Source organism: Anticarsia gemmatalis, chromosome 4 (assembly GCF_050436995.1).
Source record: "Anticarsia gemmatalis isolate Benzon Research Colony breed Stoneville strain chromosome 4, ilAntGemm2 primary, whole genome shotgun sequence".
Taxonomy (NCBI): Eukaryota; Metazoa; Arthropoda; class Insecta; order Lepidoptera; family Erebidae; genus Anticarsia; species Anticarsia gemmatalis.
The window spans coordinates 10,834,681-10,859,785 of record NC_134748.1 but is presented as its reverse complement, the minus strand read 5'-3'; the positions used below and the strand labels follow the sequence as shown (position 1 = coordinate 10,859,785).

General features: G+C 36.9%; 1 protein-coding gene across 1 annotated transcript in view; it reads left to right on the top strand.

Moving 5' to 3' along the window:
- rl (Mitogen-activated protein kinase rl) overlaps positions 1 to 17,295 on the top strand; it is a 39,607-nt gene extending 22,312 nt beyond the window's left edge. The window contains exons 5-8 of the mRNA XM_076113761.1: positions 1,095 to 1,211; positions 6,911 to 7,078; positions 11,712 to 11,900; positions 13,533 to 17,295. Coding sequence (XP_075969876.1) covers positions 1,095 to 1,211; positions 6,911 to 7,078; positions 11,712 to 11,900; positions 13,533 to 13,652 — 594 coding nt within the window. The 3' untranslated portion in view covers positions 13,653 to 17,295. The remainder of the gene's footprint in view (positions 1 to 1,094; positions 1,212 to 6,910; positions 7,079 to 11,711; positions 11,901 to 13,532) is intronic.
- The last annotated feature ends 7,810 nt before the right edge of the window (positions 17,296 to 25,105 follow it).

The window sequence follows — 25,105 nt, the reverse complement described above, 5'->3', positions numbered from 1 at the left end:
CAAATTCAGGTTCAGAAGTTGTCCTATCCTGAGAAAATATTTTCTGTCCCTCCCATCAAGAAATTTTCTTTTATTAAATTAGGTTTTCTAAACATTCGTGAAACCTTGTTAAGTTCAGGCTTCTGCGATCTAGATTTTTTAATCAGGTTAGAAACAACAAGGAATGTTTTAACAAAATGTTTTTGTTTCAACCTTCTGTTTGAGTTCATTTTAATTTCTGATTCAAATTAGAAGCCATTATTATGTTTGCTCGAACAGATTGTCAGCAGCTCTCTAAGTGCTCTGGTTATTATTTTACGAGCACATTCATTAGCGCCTTTGAAACTGTCACTCGAACTTCAGTGGAATCGACTACACTGTAATAGCTAATTACTGACATTGTTGTTGTTGGATAGTAATAATAATACCTAGCTTCACAAATACTTCAAAACACCTAATTCTAAACAAACACAATGTCATTAACCTGCCGGCGATTAGTAGTAATAGTGGCATAATTTTGGTTGCCTTAAATTCTAGACCTGCGTCGAGTACCATTACGATCGAGCGTAGTGACCGAAATAACTTTGGTCCCCTTAATGTAAGACTGGTGGCGGAGTGGTCCTCAGAAAAACCTTTTCTTAAGTACATACTTAACACGAAAAACAGTGTATATTTTAGGAGGTATAATAAATGTAAATGTCTATTCCTAATATGCTGACTTACCCGGCAATATCATGAAGACATTACGATTGTGGCGAAGCGATTTCCACGAACATTTCGCACAGTTGTTCGCCAATCCGCTTTTAACGACTCGCGTATAAATATTTGATATTCACGCAATGAGTGTAATAAAAGTGAGATTTGAAATCTCCGCTTAATCATTATCAGATTCATTATATCTAAATCGGCTGGATGGCATCGTTACTTTCATTCCAAATTAAGGGAAACTGACGCAGTTTAATGGCATTTTTTATTACATTGGGTGTCCCATTTTATCTTAACACTGATTACAGAAAAAAATGCAGACGTAGGCAGTTTTACTTTTTGCGGAAATTAAATAGGTACGTTATAAGAAAATTATTGTGGTTGAGCTACATTTTAATGTATGTTGTCAGATATGCGACTTCGGTTTGGCGCGAGTGGCAGACCCTGACCACGACCACACGGGATTCCTCACGGAGTATGTCGCCACGCGCTGGTATCGCGCGCCAGAGATTATGCTCAATTCCAAGGTAAGTTTAGAATCTCTTCTTCTTCAAATTATAAAAGTTTTATTATAATGAGTTAATTTTACGCCATTAAAGCTACTAGCTAGCTCTGTTAAGCAATATTTCGTCCTGGGCGCTTGTCTGTGCGAGACTGATAACATTTTTTAAAGCAAACCTCTTTCATCACTTTCACTTTCGTTATTAATCACATGTTGAATTTAACAAATCGTGTAACCCTCATTGTGTAGCTTCTATGGCTGAAGCTCAAAGCAACACACATTTATGGCTACGTAAACATGTCGTACGTCGAGTTTTCAAGCTGAACGGAAATTAACGACGTTCCTGCACTTGTACGAACGAGCACTATAAATACATTTATACATACATATAGTGTATACTTTGACGCAGTAATTTATATCGTGTTAGTTTAGCCGTATACGCTGGGTGTTCAGTGTTTAGTTTCGCGAATGAATATGACGATTGATAGCGACCTTTAATTTCGCGTTATTCGGAATAAATGAAATCGTATTCCTCATTCAATGGGAAGATGCCTCGCCGTTTCCATTAGGGTAATTTATAAGAACTAAATGCGTAGTTAGTATCTATTGAAAAGGTAGACAAGTAAGATATGTTGTAAGAACAAGCAATATACGTAACATTATTCACGTTTGTTATGAAGTACTACGTGTACCAATTTTATGCAAATATGACACCTTTCGTCTAAAGAGTATAATTTGCAAAACATTAAACACTATAGCGAAACATAAATCGTCGCAATATTTCTAAGAACTCGCGGAAATAATACTGATGCTTTAAAATGGAGTGAAAGCTCCTTCAGTTGTTGTACGGCGGGAAATTCACAGTATTTACTTGTTTAAGTCCTCGACAGAGCACTTAAAGGATTAAAGTAGTTACCGTAGGTCTGAAAAGGTAGAACAATTTTGGAATTCCCGTTTGAAATTGTTGTCTATTTTGTGTACGTTGATGGAGTTGGTGGTCGCGAGAAGAATTCCAGTTTACGGCACTTTCGGGTCTCCGGCATCGATTTAAATAATGTGTTTGTGTTTTGTTGTTGTTGAATATAAATAATTTTTTATTATTTATTTTTAGTACGTTGAGAAATCTTGTTTTTGTTTACGCGTTAATTTATAGAACTCGTTTTATGCTTTAACTGAGTTACATTCGATTACCAATTTACGCGTGAAATAGTTGCCTGAAAATTGCGTTTTTGTATTGTTGTGATGACATTACTTTACTGGAAAGAAATACGAGTAGGTAGTAAGCGTAATTCAGGTAAACTAAACACACGGATTTTACTAATGCGTAATCTAGGCAATAGAAAAACCAAATGGTAATAGATCTATAATAGATTTTTTTCGTTTAGCAATTTTTTAGATCGTGAATGTGTGTTTAAAGCATTTTTCAACAGTTTTGCGAATTGAGACGAAGCCTTCATCTAAGTAAAACCTCTTTACTGAAATGAAACCGATATCAGCTCACAAACGCAGACCCGATCTTTACCCGCGTGAAATCTTAAAACGTTTCACTCTTTTACAACCATTTCAATTTCCTGAACTCAACGTTTCAACTCAAATATTTATTCTTAATATTTTAAAGTACATAATATATTAGGTGTTACGGTTATTTACTGCTTATGTAGCGTAGTCTTCAGTGTATCCGACTGTTGAGAATGTTTCCGATTTCGATTCTCGGGGCGGGAAAAGGAGGTACTATTAGCTTTTTTTTTATTTATGTAAGAATATTTTTCAATATATGTAAGTCCAAAATTTGGTTACGTGCGCGGAAATATTACATGGAACTAACATTGTCGATGGTGAAACGTGTGTAGTTTCACTTTTCCATTACACTTCTGCATACATATAGCAGGCGTAATATTATGTATGTCATCATCATCATCATCATTGGCCTGTGTCCATCTATTGCAGATGATTCAGGTGGCGTCAGACAGAGGAATATAATAAGACTATACTTGTATATATTGTTATGTAAGAATACCTGAAAGTTAAACTTATAGCAATCTTGAAATTATTTCCAAGACGCGCGAGTTTTATTCGTCTCCGCTTAAGTAGGTACGGACGCGTGACTGTGTTATGTGAAATTGTCCCAACGTGAGGCGTATTCTTAATTCCTTACTCATACTCGTTGTATGAATTTGTGCAATTTTAGTCAGGAATTTCATCCACTCGGTAAATCTAAATACTTATATAGATCTCAAAAGTGACTGGCTGACATACGATTAAGGATTTTGATCAATTCTACCTCCAAGAGGAAAAGTAGGGGATGAAAGTTTGTATCAAAATACTGTCCTAAGTTACAAACCACGCGGACGAAATCGCAGGCAAAAGTTAGTGTTGCATATGGGTATAATATCATTTTACTTTCGTTTGTAACGTTGAAGACAAAATCCCTTTATTGTGACAGTCAGTGGCAAAATTCAATGTCATCCAAACCTCAAGAGCTTAAAATCTAACATCAAGAACACTTCTTCACACAGAACAAAACATTAGATTTCAATTTAGACACACAATATATTGCGGCATTCTGGGGCGTGTCGCGGTTTCGCGGCATTTTGATAACGCTCCTACTTTCAGACAATAAAAGCTTACAATTCAGTGTGGAATCTAAGCTGTCTGGCGATACTTGATGACATCGACCTTAAGGCTGTGTTTCTACAAAAGAAATAGGCTGTGTGAGGAGAAATCCCTCCAATACGATTGCTCTAAGACATAACGGTGTTCATCACGACTGATCCTGATGATTTCTCGCAAGACGCCTAGCTAACTCGCACATCTCTGCTAAAAACGCAGCATTAAGGCTCTCAGTACGCACGAAACAATACAACGTGGCCCGTATTATTAGGTTCGTTCCTCCTTTGTACAGCTTTAGATGTTTTTCGTCATTATTCACTGTCGTTCCTTTACACCGTACACTGTACAGCCCCTGTTCGCAATCATTCATTAGTAGGAAGCGATGGCGGGCGTATAAATAACTGCTTTTATGAATATTAATATTCAGTACAATAAGTGGCTCCTATAAAGGTCCGACGGCGTATTTAGGCAAAGGATATTACAGCTATTAACGTCTGTAAAGAAACGTTCAGTAATGTAAGGTTTTCACAATGGTAGCACTTAAAAGTTCCACGGAGCATAAAAGTTCCATAGAACGTTCTCCGCGGGAGAGAAAAAGGAAACATAAGCTTGTACAAGTGTGCAAAGATATTCCTTACAAAGACGAGAGATATGCTCGACAGTTTTGTATGTGACTTCAGAATTCTTTACTTCATTTGAGTTATGAAATACACACAGTAGGTCACTAGGAAGTGCTTCATATCAGTTCCTTGGGTATTATGCAACCTTCATTGTAACATTGAGTAATCTTATCAACATTATACAAATATATCAACAATGCCGATAGGAATGTGGGCGTATTTATACCACTGTCTAATCCTTCAGGGAAATACAAGCGCAATGTTACGTTATTCCATCAAATATATTAGCCGCCTACGTAAATAAAGACGTATGGAAAAACTAGTAATGCCAAACTATGTCGAAATGGTAATATGAATAATACATAAGTTTTCATTGTCGAGCTAGATCAAGTTAAGGCACTTTCAATCCTTTTCTCACTCGTATATTCAGTTACGAGATCTCGTCTTGTTTTACTATCCAATATAACTCGTGTGTAGGTATTCGATATTTAGATCGTCTTTTGTCGTGAGTTCATGCCGCGCTTTAGTACCTTATTTCTTTCAATCTCGTTTGACTGGGTTTGCTTTTCTTGTTGTCATGTGAAAATAGGCTGATCCATCAATTCCTTTTTGAATAGAAACATAAATATAAAGTAGATACTGTTGATATAAGTGCCTTGTCCTTAGACCGCTGGAAAGTATGATGACAAAGTTAAATATTATAACTCAGAGTAAGCGTCTAACTAAAAAGTGTTCGGCATTTTTAACTCGCGCGACTTGTACACATAATATTATAATACAACGTAGGGTAAACAAGTAAGGTAACATAACTTTAATTTCACTCGCGTTTAAGACTCATTGAAACCCCTTAAATTCTGCCAAACCTACTTTTTACCTATAAACAATAACAATACTATTCAATATTATAATTTTAATAACCTAATTTGTGGTTAAATACTGTGTCATAAATCACAATATCTATTTGAATAATTGAACACAATGCCCGTGTCGCTGTTATTTGTAACTATGGGGCTGTGGTGACACATATGATACATGTAGTATCCCACATATATTGGTAATACTGAGAACAGTAGAGGCGTCATAACCAAATGCAGCCGCAGATCAAGGGGGCTATCACGTATCTCAGTTGACAAGCGGTAGTTTATCTACTCAATAGCGTTTTTATATGAGTTTAAACGCTATTGTATAGATATACTACCGCTAAACGTACTAAAAAACCGGGGGTTAATGATATAAAGGCACCCCCTCCTTTCTTTTGGAATCTTTCTTTCTTTTTTAATCAGTCATCCTGGTATCGTCCAGGTCATCCAGTCATCTCTTATTGGATTTACCGCGGGAATTCTGCGGGCTTTCTCCTAAAATGATCGAATTCGAACGAGTTAGCTTTGAGCTAATGTCAAATACCCTTTATAATTACAAACTAGCGCATAATTTATGCTGGATTCAATTTACCACTAATTAAATTGTTTGTTTCACATTATTCGATTGTCGGGATTAACTTTTCAATTTATTGTCTGTTATTTATTATTGCAATACAAAATAATAATTTTCAACGTCAGTTTGTCGGCATAACACAACTTGCAGTTGTGATAACGATAATTACATATACATAACAAAGTAATCAATATCCTGATTAGATAAACGGTTATCACTAACAAAAAATCTATAAATTAAATATAATATAATCAATATTGTACAAGTTAAACAATGACATTCGTTTGTTATAGAGTGAAATGTGGTTATGACGTGAATTCGAATGCCTTCAAATGCCTTAACGTCGACTCTGTAAGGAGATATACTTGTTTCAATAACATATTTACCGGATTTTTTACTAGCCACTGCCTGCAATTTCGTACGTGTTAAAAAAAATCAGAAAAAAACGAATTAACTCAGGTTATAAAATATCTATGTACGAAATTACATCAAAATCCAGTCAGTAGTGATGTCGTTATTGAGGAACAAACAGTTAAATTCCCCTTAGGCTCCATAGGCCTTCCATCCGAAATTCCCTACCTTTTTGTAAATCGAGAAGTGGAACACAAAAAGGGCTGAAAAAGTGACATTAGTAGGTATAGATGGAGTGAATTTAACACTCCTATTCCTAAAATAGATTTCGGAATATTCGAAATATAACCTCTACAAACAAACAATGTTTTACCCCTTCAGGATATTACTAGCGATCAGCCCGGCTTCACTGGAAAGCAATTTACTAATGAACAAAAAATACTACGGCAAAAATAGCACCCCACTGCACACTCCCTGAACAATATAGCAAATTTTTTTCCCCTTTTTTGCCTAACAAACCTAACCTAACCTATCTATATAAGTATGTATTTATTTAGAAGTAAATAAGTATGTTTATCAGTTATTCGGCTATCATAGTACAAACTTTGCTTAGTTTGGAATCAAATAACCGTGCGTGAGTTGTCCAATGATATTTATATATTTATAGTCAGTAATATAGCATGTTTTAAACAGGCTGTTTCTTTCACAGGGCTATACCAAGTCAATAGACATTTGGTCAGTGGGGTGCATCTTAGCAGAGATGTTGTCCAACCGACCGATATTCCCGGGCAAGCACTACCTGGACCAGCTGAATCATATCCTCGGAGTTCTCGGCTCGCCCAGTCAGGAGGACCTCGATTGTATTATCAACGAAAAGGTAAGAACAGTAAGAAATCTATTAAAAAAACAAAGAACAAAAATAACATTAGGTCGGGGAAAAAGTCTTTTCGCATTATAGTATGTATGAACTTGTAATAAAATCTCTTTGGCTTCAAGAATCACAAACGAGTACACGGTTCATTAGGGTTCTTTCAGTGAGCTCGTGAGGTACCAAAATATCGAGTATTTTGTGTAAAGAAAAGATTTTATTACAACTTCAAACATACTATAATGCAAAAAGACTTTTCTCCCGACCTAATATTTATTTTGAGCAAAAACTAAGTAATTGCAAATAGAAGCCCAGAGTTTCTCAATATATAAACATGGCGTAAGCTTGGATGAGTTAGTCTTTCATAACTTTCAAACTTTCGCGTTGCATATTAACGCGGACCACACATTACCTCAACTTGCAACCGCGGTCCGTAATATTAGATATTATTTAGTTACACTCTGCACGTCACATTATTATTAGAAAATACATGATGGAACACCAGATTGTTAGTTCAGGATGTACCGGTGACGGAATGAATGGAACATGGAAATGTGTGACAAGACAAAAGAGAGAGGAGCAGAAGAAGATACCACTAAGACGTGGAAACAATCTGAGTTTTATAAAGCAATCAATAAAGCCTTGGTTTTCTTTACTCATGAAATCATATCTTTTTCCGAGGTGGGCAACAGACCAAAGAAGGCCTCTTGCTACGTATAAACTTCTTTTACTATTATTCTCCTTACTTCAAACATGAATAAATCTGCCAAAACAAAATTTAACTATTCCGAGATGACGTTATAATGGTAGAGCTAGAGTAATTACAAACTGCAGTATCTATGCAACTTACGTCTCACGATGACTGAAACAGTATATGAGTCGGTTGTGTAAATAGTAGCGTAGGCACTTATTTAATCTGTATCTAACTGCCGCCGTCGCCTAGTCGATAGTGCGTCATAGCTCTTAAGGCGATCGTTTAACAGGCAAATGCATTGAGCATTTTTAACCATTTCGTCCGGGCTGCAATTTATTGGGTGACAACCGAGAGTTTTATGAGCAGCGTTGTTAAGAAATATTATTAACCCCCGGTTTCTGACTACATTTAGCGGTAGTATATCTATTCAATAACGTTTTTTATATGAGTTTAAACGCTATTGAATACTACTTCTGAATATGCCTCAGAAACCGTAATTAACCGTAACAGTAAATAAAATACCTTATAGCGTCAGCAATATACGTGGTGCATGATTAAAGTCTAATATTACACGGGAATTAACGCGATCATGGATTTTACCTTGCAAGTAAATCAAGGATAAATGCGTGTTGGCGTTAATTCCCCTGTTAAATGCTAGGCATGAGGTCAGACAGCTATATTTGCAAGTATAAAGATGATGCTTTAAAAAGTTAAAAATAAATTCAATTTATTCAACAAATATCGAAATCGGCTTCAATATCGAAAAGTCCACGGAATATTTCATTTCACAAATTGACCATTGAATATGTATGTTAGTAGCGAACTTATTGAACTGCACGATTCGGCGATAAGCCAATTAATTAATTAATCGCGTGCACTTGTATTCGATTAAATGTATCAGATAATACTATCGGTACACAATGCAATTACGCAAATGTATGGGTATCAAATGATAAATGTTTTAAGAGTGTTATAAGTCGGGTTTTTCTGTCGGATTTCAACAGAAATATTACTGCTGTAAGCGCTATCTTTTTATGTATGCGAAGCAATAGCCATTTACCGGCAGGATATTTAAAAAAATGGCAGTTGTTTTCATACATTTTCTGTTATTGTACGTATCAGATAGGTTATCCCACTTATTTATAAGGCTTGAAACTGATGTAGGCTAGCTGGCTTCTTGCAGCTGAACGGCGGAGACCAGCTTCACGGCATTTTGCAGCAATCAGCTATTACCAGCTGCAAAAAGCTGCCGTTTCTTCAATCTTTAAAACTGATCCACTAATAAAGTTATCTTTAGTATGGAAAAATTCACTATTACTCATTATGTTATCCTTGATTTTCTTATCAATAAAGGTGTTAAGCGCGCTATCTATCAACTGACGCTTTTCAAGTACTAGAACAATATAGGTAAGACTGAGAGACACTCTAGGCCTTTACAAATAGATTGGAGTGCTTTACTCATACCAACAACTGACTTATTGGTTCACAAAGCGAAGGAATTTGCTCGACGCTAATCGATGGAATATCAGCCGAGTGATTCTTCAAACATTGTTGAACGCATTTCAAACTATCTTCGACGCCGTTTCGATTGGTATTCTATTTTGTGTTAGAATACTTGACTTTCATTTTTTATTAAACGATAATATCTCATTTAGAATAGGCCCATTCTTTCGGCTAGAATATGAAATATTTTTATCGATGTTTTATGAGAAGTACTTATTAAATAGGTATATTATGATAGATAGATACATTTTATTTGGTAATAAAGTTCAGATTTTTAAAATAACACCCAACAGCTTCAGTCGCTAGATCGTTCGGTCGATCAACATAATTTTTTATGCCTAAATGAAAATAATTTCCGTCCCCGTTATACAATATTATTGTAAGAAATGTTATTGTAATACCTTTACTTTTCCGCGTATTTGCCAAGTACATAATGGCTCGGAATATGATGTGAAGCCTACTATCTAATAACGGTGTAAGTCGTATACATTACATTGTTTTATTTTCAAGGAAATGGGAAAGGGAAACCACAATGGTACCATTGAAAATATTATATTTATTCTGTAACATAAATATATACCTTAGATTACAAATGTGACGAATGTTTCTTTGTTTATAAAAAGACATAAAAATTCATGTGTTAGTTAGTATTTAACTACAATCATCTGTGGGTCACATACATATTTTAATATTTGGTAACAATTATATAAACATTCACGAAGGACAATCGCTGTTTCCTTACACGTGGAATAATTTTATTTATTCAGTCGGTCCAATTAAGTAACATCAATAGTTTAACATAAATATTTTGCTTGGGATGCCCTAGTTTCTAGTCAGTTAAGTTAAACGAAAACCTGTTCGGTGAAATGTTTGGAATTCTCTCCACAGCTTACACATCCACGGAGTTCAAATACGAGCTGTATTCCTGTTGATTTTGCTCGAAAATGTCCACACTACACTAAATTAGCTAATGGTAGCAATGCTCTCTGCGTAGGTGGTAAGATACACATTACACAGGACACAAATACACATGATAAACACTCCCCTGGCCAGAGCTAGTCAAAACATCTACTTATTCAGTCTTGTGGGTGCAAACACCTGGATGTATGTTCAATATTACTTATTTATGCTCTCTACAAATTGTACTAGCTTTCGATCACGGTCGTGATTTTTCCATCAAACAATTTTTACGTGTATCTGCTTTTCATATACGATGCGTAAATATAATTTAAGAGAGATCGACTCATAGTTTATTTTGTAAAATCGATTTTGCTCTAAAAGCTCGCCTTTATTGGATTTTTCCAGTGGTACTTTTTAGGCTACACGTATAAAGTTTAGATGTCTTTACTTATTCAGTCTGTCTCCTGGTTTTCTTACCGGTAGAGAGCAATGTAAGGCAATCTGAGAAAGTTTTCGAACCCATCTCTGTTGGTTCCTATGAATAAGATATGAACTTTGACCGAAGATTAAATTCAAGATAGAGTTTTCTTAATGGTTTGACACACATATCCCATTTGGAGGATATTAGATATTTAGAGTACAACCACGATTCTATCCAAAAGATAAGTCGAAATACTTTAGGATTGTCTTGAACTGTAATAAGAAGGCTTCGAGACAAAGTATTAAATATTTGAACTAGGTATAGTTTTGAAGTATATACGTAATAATAAGCACAGTAAATGACATCTTACAATCACTTATCACTTAAACTTTTAGGACTATCCTTGTGGCTACAAAATTAGCAAGACGCTGCCAAACCGACCCTCTTGTGTCAACCTTTATACGGAGTAATAGAATATTAAAGGGGTTAAGTACGAAACTCTAAGCAAACAAGGGACATACTTCTATAAACTTTAAAGAATAGGTGCTTCTGGTTAGTTTGTTTAACCCTCACCCTAATCGATTTACTTCGACGTTTTATTATCACACTAACTGTGACGAGTATCTTTCCAAAGAGTATATTTTATTAGATTTTCATTGTTATTCATAGCCTACGGGTTTAGTTTATTCAGTTCCATAAATAAAGGTTTGTGTTGTCGATAAATACCTATGAAAAAAGGTCTTTATTTTGGCACAACGGTAACTAAGCCTTGTAAAGAATCCGCGAATGAAAAGAGACGAAGCACAATACCCATTATAGCGGCTTGTTTGATTAGTTTTTTTCAGGGAAAGTTATTTCAATTAAGACTGGAATGAGAAACAAAAACGTGATTACGAACTTTCGTTATCATGTCGTCTTTGTATTTATTGTATTTTACTACCTAAAGATTAATATTGTAATTGAAGAAAGGATGATTTTCGTTTACATTCCTTTAATTTGTCTTACAGGCAATTACATATTCGTCCGTCGTGCAACAGATTAATCTAGCACTGCAAAGCACAGGACAATTTTCTACATTGTATTGAATAGTGCCAGTATCATCACCAATTGTTTTGTACACTCAGGCTCGCGGTTACCTGGAGTCGTTGCCGTTTAAGCCTCGCGTGCCATGGGCTGAGCTGTTCCCGGGCGCGGACGCCAGAGCCCTGGACCTCCTGCACCGCATGCTGACCTTCAACCCTCACAAGCGAATCACTGTGGAAGAGGCGCTCGCGCATCCCTACCTTGAGCAGTACTACGACCCTAATGATGAGGTAAGACTTATATTAATGCATTATTTATTTTGAACACGACAATTTATAGATTTAAATAGATGTGATTTTATGCATTTGATTGTGTATCTTACACAGTAAAATACAATTTTTTAAAAATAAATGTAAAATTTTAAATTACCAACATTTTATACATTTAACTGTGTATATTACACAGTTAAATGCATTAAATTATGCCTCTTTCCCGTAGACGTAGGAACTAAAGAACTCCACTTGGGACGATCCTTACGAATTTCATTTCCTTTTTTCACAACCATACATTTTCTTAAATAGAATGCACAGTTAATTATTTGCTATATCCTCCGTTCGTTGTTGCATAAACGTGGCAATATGGCTTCTATATTGTCATACATTTTGTTTTTGTTTTCCAAGTAAATGCCTACACAGTTAAAGTGGATTATAAGAGACACTTTTTGCGGCTATGTTATATCCGATCCCATTAACGTTTCTGTGAAAAATCGGTAATAAGCTCTTAAGAATTTTAAGCTAAGACAAAAATATTTTGATAAGTTGATGGGGCAGAAAGCGTATTCTATCTCCTTCCATTGTACTTATTTGCTTGTACTTCGCTTGGAAAAGTTATCGTATCCCGCACGTGTTCTTTGTTCAATTGAATACATCCACTTGAATAACTAGACCGATAGTTCTCAAAGGAAATTTTCCAAGTGGCTGACGTTGGTTACCATTGTTTTGTCATTGTAGCTAAGGACAAACTTAAAGGCATTTTTATACGATATTTCGAACGCCATACTTGCCATAGAAACCCGTAATTACGATCAAATTTTAATTGGACCCGTATTGCCTTACAATACAATACCAATTAAAAGTTCCACGTAATTTGATACAGGACTTATTCTGTTTAGTGTGCAGTGTTATGAAATCAATTATGCCAAAAAATATTAAATGTTACTAAATTATTTTACTTAAGTACTTATAAATGTATTTTATTTTTATCTGTGCTCTATTGTTGACGATAATTCAATGAATGGAATGAATCGCTTAAGAGACGATATTTCGAAGTAGCAAAAAATATTAGTACCTAGTTAAAACTAATCGTGATTTTTAAGCCAGTACTAATAATGTGAGTTTTTTGGTCCGGTGGATATGTGAGATAGTATGAGAGCTACTGTACTTAGACACGGCTTTAATATTTACACGTCTTGCACACACCTATGCGTTTTATAATTGGCAGACTGATTGATATATTGAACATTGCGTGCAAACATAGAAACGGGAATTATGGACAATGATCGCGGCATACATTTATCAAGCTGCGGGATATCAAACAGGCATTACCCTAGACGTGAATCACCCCACCACACAATTACCCTCGTTTCATTGCAACAAATTACCCACATTTGCAAATAATCTCCCTTTTGTTTTAATGTTTTATTCATGCTTCCTCTGAATCACACGTCTTTTCCTGATAAATTAGGCGAAAATTTTTAGACCAATTTATGTAGATTCATGAATAAAGTGTACTAATTTACATTATTTAACTTTTACACAAATGTCTGTAGAGCAAATTATATGCTAATGTAATTACATAAAGGTATAAAGTAAACAAATTAAATATGCTGTCGGACAGCGTTCAAAGACAAATTTTAATTACAGCCCGTGGCGGAGGAGCCGTTCCGATTCGCGATGGAACTCGACGACCTTCCCAAGGAGACCCTCAAAAAATATATCTTTGAGGAAACATTACTGTTCAAGAAACTAAACGAAGGCGCGTAGACAACACACCGGCTGCTATAATAAGATCTGCCCCGCCCCCCGCGGCACCACGGCGGCGAGCCGACACAGGGGTAAGGCGTTCGATGCATGCGAGCTCTGTGCGTTCACCGCGTTCATGACCACGTTCAATAGTTGACAGATGTGCCGCGACACGCCGCATGCCGCCGTGACGTCAGCGTCATCGCACCGCACACATTATCTCATCGATGTTTTAATCTTATCTTAACAACGCTTCGTGATTAGCAAGTAATACGAATAATTCCTAAGAATATTTGTTGAATGTTGTAGCTTTAAGGATAATATCCGCGTATGTATCATGGCAACAGGAAAAAGTGTGGAGAACAGAGCCCGCACGCGTGTGTGACGCGAGTAAGGTCTAATTATATGAATGTCGATGGTGTTGTTTTAAGTTGTCAGATATTCATCACTCGTAGTCGGTTAACCAAAGGTAATAAGTTAACCAACATGTCGTTTTCACTAGTTATTCGACGTTGTGGACTCGTAGAGTTTTGAGTACGCCGTATTTTTGTATTAAGCTGTAATCTGTCATGTGAATTATGTATGTTACGCTCAAAGCCGATTGTAAGCCGATGGAGTGAGGAGCATTAAGCCTCGTATTTCATATCACATAATTAATGTATCGTTCATGATTATGTTGATACGCTACTCGTAATACGCTGTAAATTCTCTTTATGGGGTGTTTTGCTTAACAACGGCTTTTAACAGAGCTCGCTTCATGGTCATGTTTAATATGCTAGAACGCTTCATGTCCCTTTATTCGGTCAGTGCACGTCCGTCAGCTTGGAGCCTAACGTACATAATATGTCGGTGAAATTTCCGTATGTTTCTATTCAGTGGTTGAAACGTGCCGTTTTCTAAGCGCTGTTTTACTTATAATTTCTTAGACGTAGTCGCTTTCAGTGGCGAAAATTTAAAGTATTGTTTTTCTTCCGTGGCAGTATAATGCATAATAATATTTTTCCTCGATAAACTGCCAAGTAAGTGATAAATTCGGGCATCGCTTAGTTTTATGATTCAAAGTTGGATACTCGGAAACATGACGTCTGAACGTGGACTTAATTATGTTCGGGAATATCGTATCGGTATGATTGGATCAGAGCGTAGTCGTAATAGGTATATATTAATGCGTAGAGAACTTATAGTATCATAGATAGGACTTTTCTGAAATTTATAAACGTTAACATACCTAGTCGTACAATTTCTAAATTGAGATGTTCGATCATTGCGTTGACGTAGATCGATATCATCGTATGTATTGTGCAGTATTACGCGCGGAGCGAGCCGCATCGCAACTAACACCTAGGGGAATACGTTTAGAGGCGGATTCAAAACAACATTCAATGTTTTTATGAATATTTTAGTGTGTCAGCAGACACGTAACGAGTGTTGGGAGTAGTGAGAGAGAGTATGTATTATGTAAATGCTACGCGATGGTGGGTGCGAGTCGTGGCGCACCACACGCCGCCGCGGGAACATCCTGATGCGTGGCGGACACGTGAGGTGCCCGCGCCGCGCACCGCCATGCACCTAATACCGATCAGTGTGGAGAGTAAGCGCGGACAGACGGCCGGTGTAAATATTTTTACATTTCGAATTAATGTATTTTAAAGTGTCACAGAGTAATCATTTCGAGCACCACGTTATTATTCATTAATTCTGATGTGATCTAATTACGAATAAATGTACTTTCTCTATGGCTGACGAGGTGTTCGTTGGAAAACTTGCGCGTTTCAATGATTTTTGTATAATTATTGTCTTCCTTAAATTCATGTTAGCGCACAAGACTATTGTAGAATAGTTAATTCTTCATATCAGATATTTTAAAGAGATGTTTATAGAGTATTAAAATTTATGTTGATGAATGTGCGATATTGATGGGGTTCGTCCTTTCAAGTTTTTCAACGAACGGTGTTGACGCCGGCTTGAGGTGGTCGACTCTATACCGAATATCATTTGTCCGAAACGAAGCCAAGTACTTGGCGATAAACGGTTAAACTTGCAAACAATACAATCAACCAGGCTGTCGATCGAATTGTTTATTTTAATATTAAACTGTTATGACGTATATGAAAGGTTGTATGGCCAACGAGACCAATGTTTGTTCAAATAGTTTGCAAGTTAGAGTGGTAGTCGGTATAGTGCGACGCCCGCGCCGGTGGCACTAGACTATTGTTACACTTAATTATTGTCTATAAGATGTTGTTAGGAAGGTTCGGCCCTCGTCTCCAGTTCACAGCCAGTGCGACCCGAGCTTGGCCGACTAATCTACTTCTGTACTAAGACTTGAATAACGTTGTTGAAAGTATTTAGAAAGCATTTTAGCTGAAACACTTTTTTCATTAAATTTTAAACGGTACATAATGTGAAAAGTTTCGTTGGAAGAGATTATATTTTAGGTCTCGAGTTCGTTTTGAGATTCTATGTGTTGTGTAATTGTAAAAGTAATAGCCATTGCTTGTCGCGGCTGCGGGTATATTGTGCGTTTGTTACTGTTGTTGATTACTTCTCTTAATTAAATATGAGAGAGCAGAGCCACGATATATCATAGTGCAATAACTATTTTTATCGCGTAACTACCACACGGTGTAATCGCAGCCTATACTCAAATGGGACTTGTAATACGCATGCAATATAATCATACTACGCTAATCGTACATGCTATCGTCGTACATATATTATTTAAAGTTTGGCGTTAAAATCTAATGACAAAAGAAGCTATTATATCGATTAACCTAACGCCATCTATTGGGATAATACGATCAACTTTAACAATAACATTTGCTTGTTAGCTTGTGTATTTCAAGTCCAATACCGCATTTACAGTACCATCGACGCGTTCTATCGAGTATTTTATCTCCAACCAGAACTAATATACCTTTTGAGGTAACAAGCCGACATGTACAGTTCATTTCTTATTCCTACATAAGAATCGCTTCGAAATGTGTAATTTCAACTGTATTTTAGAACATAATGTCAATGATTTGTAAAAAGACAAGCTTATTTATTGTGACTAGTGTTTCTTATAAGTGGATATCATCTCACTGACAGCTGGTCGAAACTTGTTAAACGTTTTCATTGTTTAGACTAAACACTAATATTATTGTCTAGGAACGGGGTATTGGGAACAGTGCTCCAAGTTTACGAAAGTTGTGAGTCATAACTATTAACTTTAATTAATCAATATTATATAAACTTTATCCTCGTATTATCATTATACTAGTTCGTCAATAGCTCGCTCCTAGAAACTGATTTTCAACCATCGTTTAATAAAACTTTAACATCTGTGTTCATTCGAGTTACCTAAATATTTCTATGTGTATTAAATATGGTTGAAATCGAACCCCATGCTGTTTCACCACATTATCAAAGGCTACAGTAATTAATATAGTTTGTTATGTGCTGAAACAGTTACTTCAAATGTCTCCCTCTTCACTAAAAGACTTCCTTCGTTAGTTTTATATACAACCTCCAACTTAACACCAGAGTAAACCATCATGTATTTATTGTTAAAATATGAGTGTTGCCATATTTTCTTAAGTCATTATGTACAAATTGGATATTGTAAGATCATTTGTTATCTGTCAACAGTTGAATATTACGAAAATAAATCAAATCAAAAGAGCTAACTTTGTTTCATTATTTCTGTGGAGTCGCGGCGGTATCCTCACCTAATTGTCTTGGTAACAGAGCCTTCAAACATCCCGCAATATTACCAACGAAGTAAACAAGGCGAACACTAACTTTCCAGCAATTTTTAACTTTAACGTATCGGTATTGCGTTGTAGCAGAAGTTTAATAACTGAGTAAAAATGGCGTCCGCAACTACTAGAGAACGCTTTCACATTAATTAGGGTTTGTCCGGAGCTTCGCCCGGGGAGAACAGCGAACACGGTGTGTAATGAACCTTCAGATACTGGAACAAAGCCTCCATTACGAGGAAATAATTAGACACTCGGCTTCAAACAGACCTTACAATCATATTTCAAGAAAATGTTATATTGTTTCTAAATGTTTTATAAAGTACACTAGTCGTTTTTACTCGTTATTGTATTATGAGAGCAAATATCGATGTTCCTGTTTTCATTTGTTATTGGAATGATACATGTTTGTCCGAGTTTTACAAAATTTAGCCGTTATTTGAAGTTGGAGGAAAAATCGCGAACGATTGAGCAAATAAATGGATGTAGTTTTAAACTCCCACTCATATGAGCAAGTCGCTCATTTACTCGTTACTGTACAGCTAATTAGATTTAGTTCCAGTTTTGCCACCCCTAAGTATCTATTAAATAGAATATCAGATGAAATGACAGTTGCTTACATACATTTACTGTCACTTTATTTAGCAAATAGGTTACCTGACACTTATTTATAAACTGTGAAACTGACCCATAATATGAATGTACTATAATAGCTAAGTATGTATTGATAGTACAGTGAAATGCGGAGTAGATCGACCGCACAATTACTTTATACATTAACGGGAAGCAGTTTCGAAGTGAATGAAATAAAAAAGAAAAACTGAAGTAATTAATTAAAGGCGGAACGGGGAAAACTGTAGTTATTGGTTCAGTGAGAAAAGGACGGAGATGATTTTGATCAAAGTGAATCTGTATGATCTAAGTTGGTTAACTACTGATTGCTTTATAACAGACGTAGTAAAAGAAGGAGTAATCTTTACAAGGAGACAGAGAAGAAGAGAGAAATTAGTGCAATTATGTGCTTTATAGCCTAGAAATCCTGGGTCTCGTGTGTTATCGTAAGTATTTAAAAGTGACCTATTACATAGCCTTATGTAGAGAAAAAATATCGACGTATTTAAAAGTGAACGTTATTACTTAGTTGTGAGGTACGAGGATTCAAATAAGATTATTAGATTTAGATAAAATTCAATTTGTATCTTTTGGTTATTTATCAGTAATCTTGTCTTATAGTTAGTGGTAAACCTAGTGCCTAAGTTGTCCAAGCCCTCCGAGGGCCTTATGTTAGTAGACAACAAAAGGGACCGACTTTTTACGAGCCCTCCTAAGCACGGAGACGCCTATAGTTCAAATACCACTTAGCGGTCACCCATCTATACAATGTCCACGCCAATGGTTGCTTAACCCACAGATCGTTTACCGAAAGGTGAGCGCATTATCAATAATGTTGCGTTTATTTGAAACATAGATTTTTAATCCAAATGTTAAATAATTCTGTGAATATTAATTGATAGCAATTTATTTAATCTACCTAGATAGAATGTGTTAAAATAAATATTTGCTTCGAAATTATTTAACAATTCATGTTTGTTTTCTATATTATTTTGATCATCGGTTATTTATTTTTAAACAGCTATAAAATAAATCAAATTCACACGGGACAGCGGAATGACGAATATTTAAATTGACTAGTTACCTCTATAATTTTGGCTACGTAAATTGCGGTTCAAATAATAGGTAGTATACATCCTCAGGTGGTGCGGCATTCTCAAAGGTAATAAAGCTAAAGATTCCTTGACAGTATTAATGACAGGCAGAGAATATCATCTGTCGACTGCAGGCATTTTCGTCAATGCCCCTTCCTTTACAAATGGCACTCTCCTACACTATCTTATAACGATGTCCATTACACAGCGTCATGGATAACATTTGTCTACTCTACAAGAAATGGATTGAGCGAAAACACAAAAACAAAACTTTCGAGGACATTATTATTCAAACGCGGTCACTATAAAACCATAGGGTACCTAGTTACCTAACAACATTTTAACGTCGTTATCATTTACACCCGGACATCATCAGTCTGAGCCTCTCTTTCATCTATATAGGAGTCGGCTTCCAGTCTCGCCGAACGCAACTGACTCACAGTATTTTACGTGGATCGATAGCCTATCGGACCTCCACAATACAGTAACCAGGGTTAAAGCACGATACCTCTCGATAAGACTCGTTGTCAGTCGTCAAGCTTCTGGCTACTGGTAACGACTGGCAAAGGGCTTTGAAAATAACAGCGTGGACCAACCATACAACGTGATTTCCGAAACATGAAGGAAGTCGATAGGTATGATATCGTCACCCATCTGCTGACCAATGGCAAGCATAGCTTAAACTGAGAGATCGACCCGCGCGGCTGTTCCTACTCAGCCGTTCCCGTGATGTAGGTAGGTATACCCAATCAATATAGTCTCAAAAATAATAAAGAGGACAGTGTACACTAATATCCGTAAACTTAAGACTCGATCTATCTCTGTCCGTTATATTCAAAAGTTTCGATTCAAGAAAGGCTTAATCAAATTATCAACGCGAATTCAGCCGAAGCTTAAACGTTTCATAATGGGAAAACTTTTGTTTAACTGTCGCGTCCGCGTCCTTTTTTTTTTTTTTTTTTTTTTCGTCAGGAAAATGCATTACTGCATGTCCCGCTCCAGGGAGGTAGCGGGGGTCTGTCGGGCTCTCCCGCCGGCTAGGCGTTCCGGCTTTTAAATTTGGGCATACCGACTAAAAACCTGACGGTGTTCCTTCAACTGTCACCATAAAGTGGCCAGGACGCGGTACCTCCGATTGGATACTCCGCGTCCTGCGCGAATGGCAATCGCTTAACTGAGTTTTGTTGGCAAAATAACACAACAATTGTGAACAATATTTCATTTTAAAGGACGCAAAGTGCTAGAGATTTATGTTATTATTTCCTCTTTAAGTCCTAGGTATTAAAGAGAATACTGTTGTGTAAAGCTTAGTAAAGTTATAAGACTAAGACCTAACTAAATCGCAGTCATTTCTCGCTGTTTGTCTTGAGAAACTTTCAAAGTTACGCTTAAGACGTGGGTGCATGTAAAATGTCGTATCCGTGAATAGCTTTTAGATATTTGACACGTGCAGATTACGCCTACGCATTCTATTTTAATCAGGTGATAAGTAATAAATCGATATATTTTTATAAGGCACTAGCAAACCCGGCGAACTCCGTTTCGCCACCAAATGGCTTCGTTTTATGTAACACTAGCAAACCCGGCGAACTCCGTTTCGCCACCAAATGGCTTCGTTTTATGTAACATTTCGTTTTGTGATTAAGAGATGAAGAAACATTTTTTTATGTTTTATATTTGAAAAGGAAAAAAATATTGCATTTCACAACAGTAATGAATTCATTTTGAATACAAAAATGAAGTGTCATTTAGTTGAACTTCTCTAAGTATATGAAAGTGAATCCAAAGTAAATACTGAATCGAAGCGTTATACGTGTCCGCAAATTATTCGAAGATTCATTGAAGTGCTCTTTGGTAAACCACATTTTTTGTTTTTTGGTCTGACGTTAACACAAACAAAGCGGATGGTTTACCAACTCGTGAACACGCAACGTATAACTGTCCATGTGAAAAACAATGATTCTCTAAATTTATCCCGCAAACACTAAGCGATTGGCCTTGCGACTTGTTAATTGTCATTGCGAACGCAAGGCGAACTGGAAATTGTAATCGTTTGAAGTCAAACGGAAGATCGGTTGGAATCATTGGTATTCGAGGAATACATACATTTTCACCTGCGTACTTTCCGTTAATGATGGTTGCCTCAATCAAATTCGACATAAGTCTTTTTACCGCAAGTCGAGTACCGTTGCAAAGTCGCGGTGGATTCAAATTACGCAATATCATAATAACTGTACCAACTTTGAGTTGCAAGTTATGTGGTGGAAATCCTGGTAACTCCAGAGAGTTCAAAAACTCCGTCGGATAATTTACTACTTCATCGAGATTTGTTATAGAATCAACGGATTTGTATGTCACCAAATCGCCTGCTATTTTTGATTGAATGGTGAAATTCAGTGCGTGTACATCATTATTCTTTGCGGCAAGAATTGCTCGTTCACTTAACCAAGCATAATTCTGATAATTCTCACTAATGTTTGGAAAAACATTTTCAATAAGAGCTAATTGAGAGTCTACAAATCGACAAAAGTCGTTGGTAAGAGTAATTAATCCAGATGTCGCATATTAATCCAGATGTCGCATCAACTGGGACTTTTCCATTTCCAACAGCTAACAATTGTTTGGAAAATTGTGCAGCACTTTGATCATTTTGAAGTTGAACTCTCATATTAATGGTTAGCGATAATGTTTTTACGTTATTCCATAAAGGTGATGCCTTCAGGCAAGCATTCAATTCATCTGCAGGCGTTCCACGGGGAATTACTGGCAAAGTCTGCCTGAAATCGCCTGCCAACAATATCATCAAGCCGCCAAAGATGTTGTTATTTCGCCGAAGATCCTTCAGTGTCAAGTTAAGTGCTTCAAGTGATTTCTTATGTGCCATTGTGCACTCATCCCAAACAATGAGCTTGCATTGCATCAACAATTTTGCCATTGCACTGGATCGGGAAATATTGCATGTTGGAGTATCAATTGTGTTTAAATTGAGTGGCAACTTAAGCGCAGAATGTGCAGTACGACCGCCATCTAGAAGAGTCGCCGCAATTCCAGATGATGCTAACGCCAAAGCTATGTCACATCTTGATCGAATATTGGCCAAAATCAATGAAATGACAAATGTTTTCCCTGTCCCTCCAGGTGCGTCCAGGAAGAATAGACCACCAGTATTATTGTCCACCGCTTGTATTAATGTTTCGTATACTTGTTTTTGCTGTTCATTCAGTAACGGCACATTATTTTGAACAAATTCCTGAAATGTATCAACATTGTATTGCAGCTCTCGATTTAATTCTTGGTTGAATGCATCGTGCATCGATCGATTTGGCGCAATCATTCCTACTTCAATCAGTAGCTTGTTTGCAATAGTCAAGCATTGATCCTCAATCAGAATCAATCCTTCATTGTAGATTTCATCGGTTATTTGCATGTCAGGATTATTCGTTTGAATGCGCAAACGATGCAAGATATCTTCACATATGTCGTCTTTGTATTTGTTCCATAACTGCATTGGTTGTGAAGGAAAACATGTGGTGATGATAATTGCGAACAGCGTTCGTATTTGGTACGCATTTGATGAAACAACTGAATCGGCAAGTGTTAAATCCCAATGAGAATCGTTCTCCAGCAAACCCAATAGTTGACATGCTTCTCGATATGTTTGGCATTGGTGGCCATTCACAGTTTTCAAATGCGCAAATGATTTTGGTCCACGTACATTTACCAACAGCAGTCGCAAATAAAAACATTCATCATTTCTAGGATGAACAGTATACATACGACCTAGTGCATCAGAGGAAAACACCTGTGGCCAATCTGGAACTGGGGTGCCTTGTTTGCGACGTTGGAATTTCTTTGTTGATTGATTCCAAGTGTAATACTTGGGCATTTCAACGTACATCAGCGTCGCTGCGAATGGATCTGTTTCACACATTGAAAAGAAGCTAGTCAATGTTGTCGATGGTGGTCTCTCAGCTCGTTGTGCGGCATTAGCCTCAGTGAAGTAAACTCTTTGGCCATTTTCCAAATGCACTGCTAAATGTACAACTGTGGGATATCTTTCATGAATTTGAAATGACAATAATCGCCACAGTGCTTCATTAGTACTGACGTATCTGCCCATTTGGAAGTTGCTGATTTCGTCATTCGCATTTTCCGACGCAATACCAAACACAGCCATGTCGCTGCCTTTTGTGACGTACTTGCACAAATATTTGATTGATTTGGCCGAATGACAACTCTCAACGTTTGCATGTGTTTCGAAAATTCGTGATAGCAGCGGGCAATATGGTACAATGAATTCATTTCCGATCTCAATCTCTTGATTTTGAACTTTGACTTTAATAGTTCGACCATTATCTTCTTTTGAACGCCGACGATAAACTGGATATCCATCGTGCCCTGTGACTGTTTCAGCAACTAACGGTCGCGGATATCGTTTTGTGCACTTTCCATCAGCCATGCAAGGCGATAATGGATTCAAAGCACCGCACGGTCCATGCACCATCTGCGTCGTCACAATGTCGTGTAGATGGGGATCAGTGACTGGATCAGGAATTTCAGCTGATATGATGTCATCCACTTCATTTGAATGTAATTTGTTCAGCAACCAAATTAGGATATGAGCATGCGGTAGTCCACGCTTCTGCCATTCCACCGAGTACATATAACAACGTGTGTCACCAAAAACTCGATACTTAGTAAGCACATCCATCATAACTTTGAGTTTTTGCTGAAATACTCTGGCGATTATGTCATGGCGATCTTGCGGTTTTTGTCCCGGTTCCATCTCACGTTCAATTTCCATCCACTTCGGATTGCAAGTGAACGTAATAAACAAATCCGGAGTTCCATAATTTCGCACGTACGTCATAGCGTCTTGAGCGTATTCGTGCATGTGGCGTGGGCTTCCGATATATGATGATGGAAGAATCGTCAGACGTCCAACATTCTGAACATCGCCATCTGAATGAATAGCATCACGCAAGTGTATATAGTCCTCAGATCGTAGCTTTGCCTGATTGTATCGGATGAACGCTAAACGTTCGGTCTCGACTTTGACATACATGTCGACAGCGAATTGCTGGAATAGCCGACGGCACTTCAGAATGACATTCTCCTCATGTGTACGAATCATCAAACGATACGCATAGTAATTCATTGCGCTTAGATTTTTATTCGTTGATACACCTGAAAATGCAAAATTAAATGAATTGTTAATAGAAACCAATAATAGCAATATAATTAGTGTGTGAATATTTTACCTGTAATTGGATCGACCATCTTCAACGTGATGTCGTATCCGTCTTGCCCTTGCCAATAAATGATTGGATATTGTAACGCATCGTACAAACGATGTGTCTCGTTTACACGATGCATGATATTGCTTCTTCGCTGAACGACAATGTCTCGCGATTTAGTTGGATCGCCAACAATAATTGCAGCAACATCATTAACGGTGGGTGCATTGAATCTTCGCACGTGTTCACCTGTTGGGGTACAATCCGCTCTTATGACAAATTTGTGCGTATCCGATGGCATTTGTTCCAATGCTGTTTTGAACATATTAACCACAGCGTTATTAGCGTGAAAAAATGCTTGCAACTGTTCTATAATTCGTCTCTTTAACTGTTGTGTTCCCTGTATATTGCAACGCACATTCAGCTGATCCACCATCGACGAAATAAAATATATTTGCAGAAATTGATGCGGCTCATCCGGTGATGGCACCATTGAACCATGCAAATGATATATTTGTCCTTGTATCTGTAATTGCAAACAATCATTTGTTGAAGAATACGGTGTAACTTCTGATCGTGTGATGGTGTAGTGTTTGGTGTATATGTAGTTTTTATTGTTGCAATTCATTTTGTTAGTGTGAGTGATTGGTTCTGTGTGTTGTATCTTTTACCTTGCAAGTCGGCATAAAGCCGCCTTCTCGAATGATATTAGCTCCAAAGGAAGTCATGCGAAAGCAGTTATTGTATTCAAGGATGTGTTGAAGAAAATGGTAGGAATCGTGATCACTTCC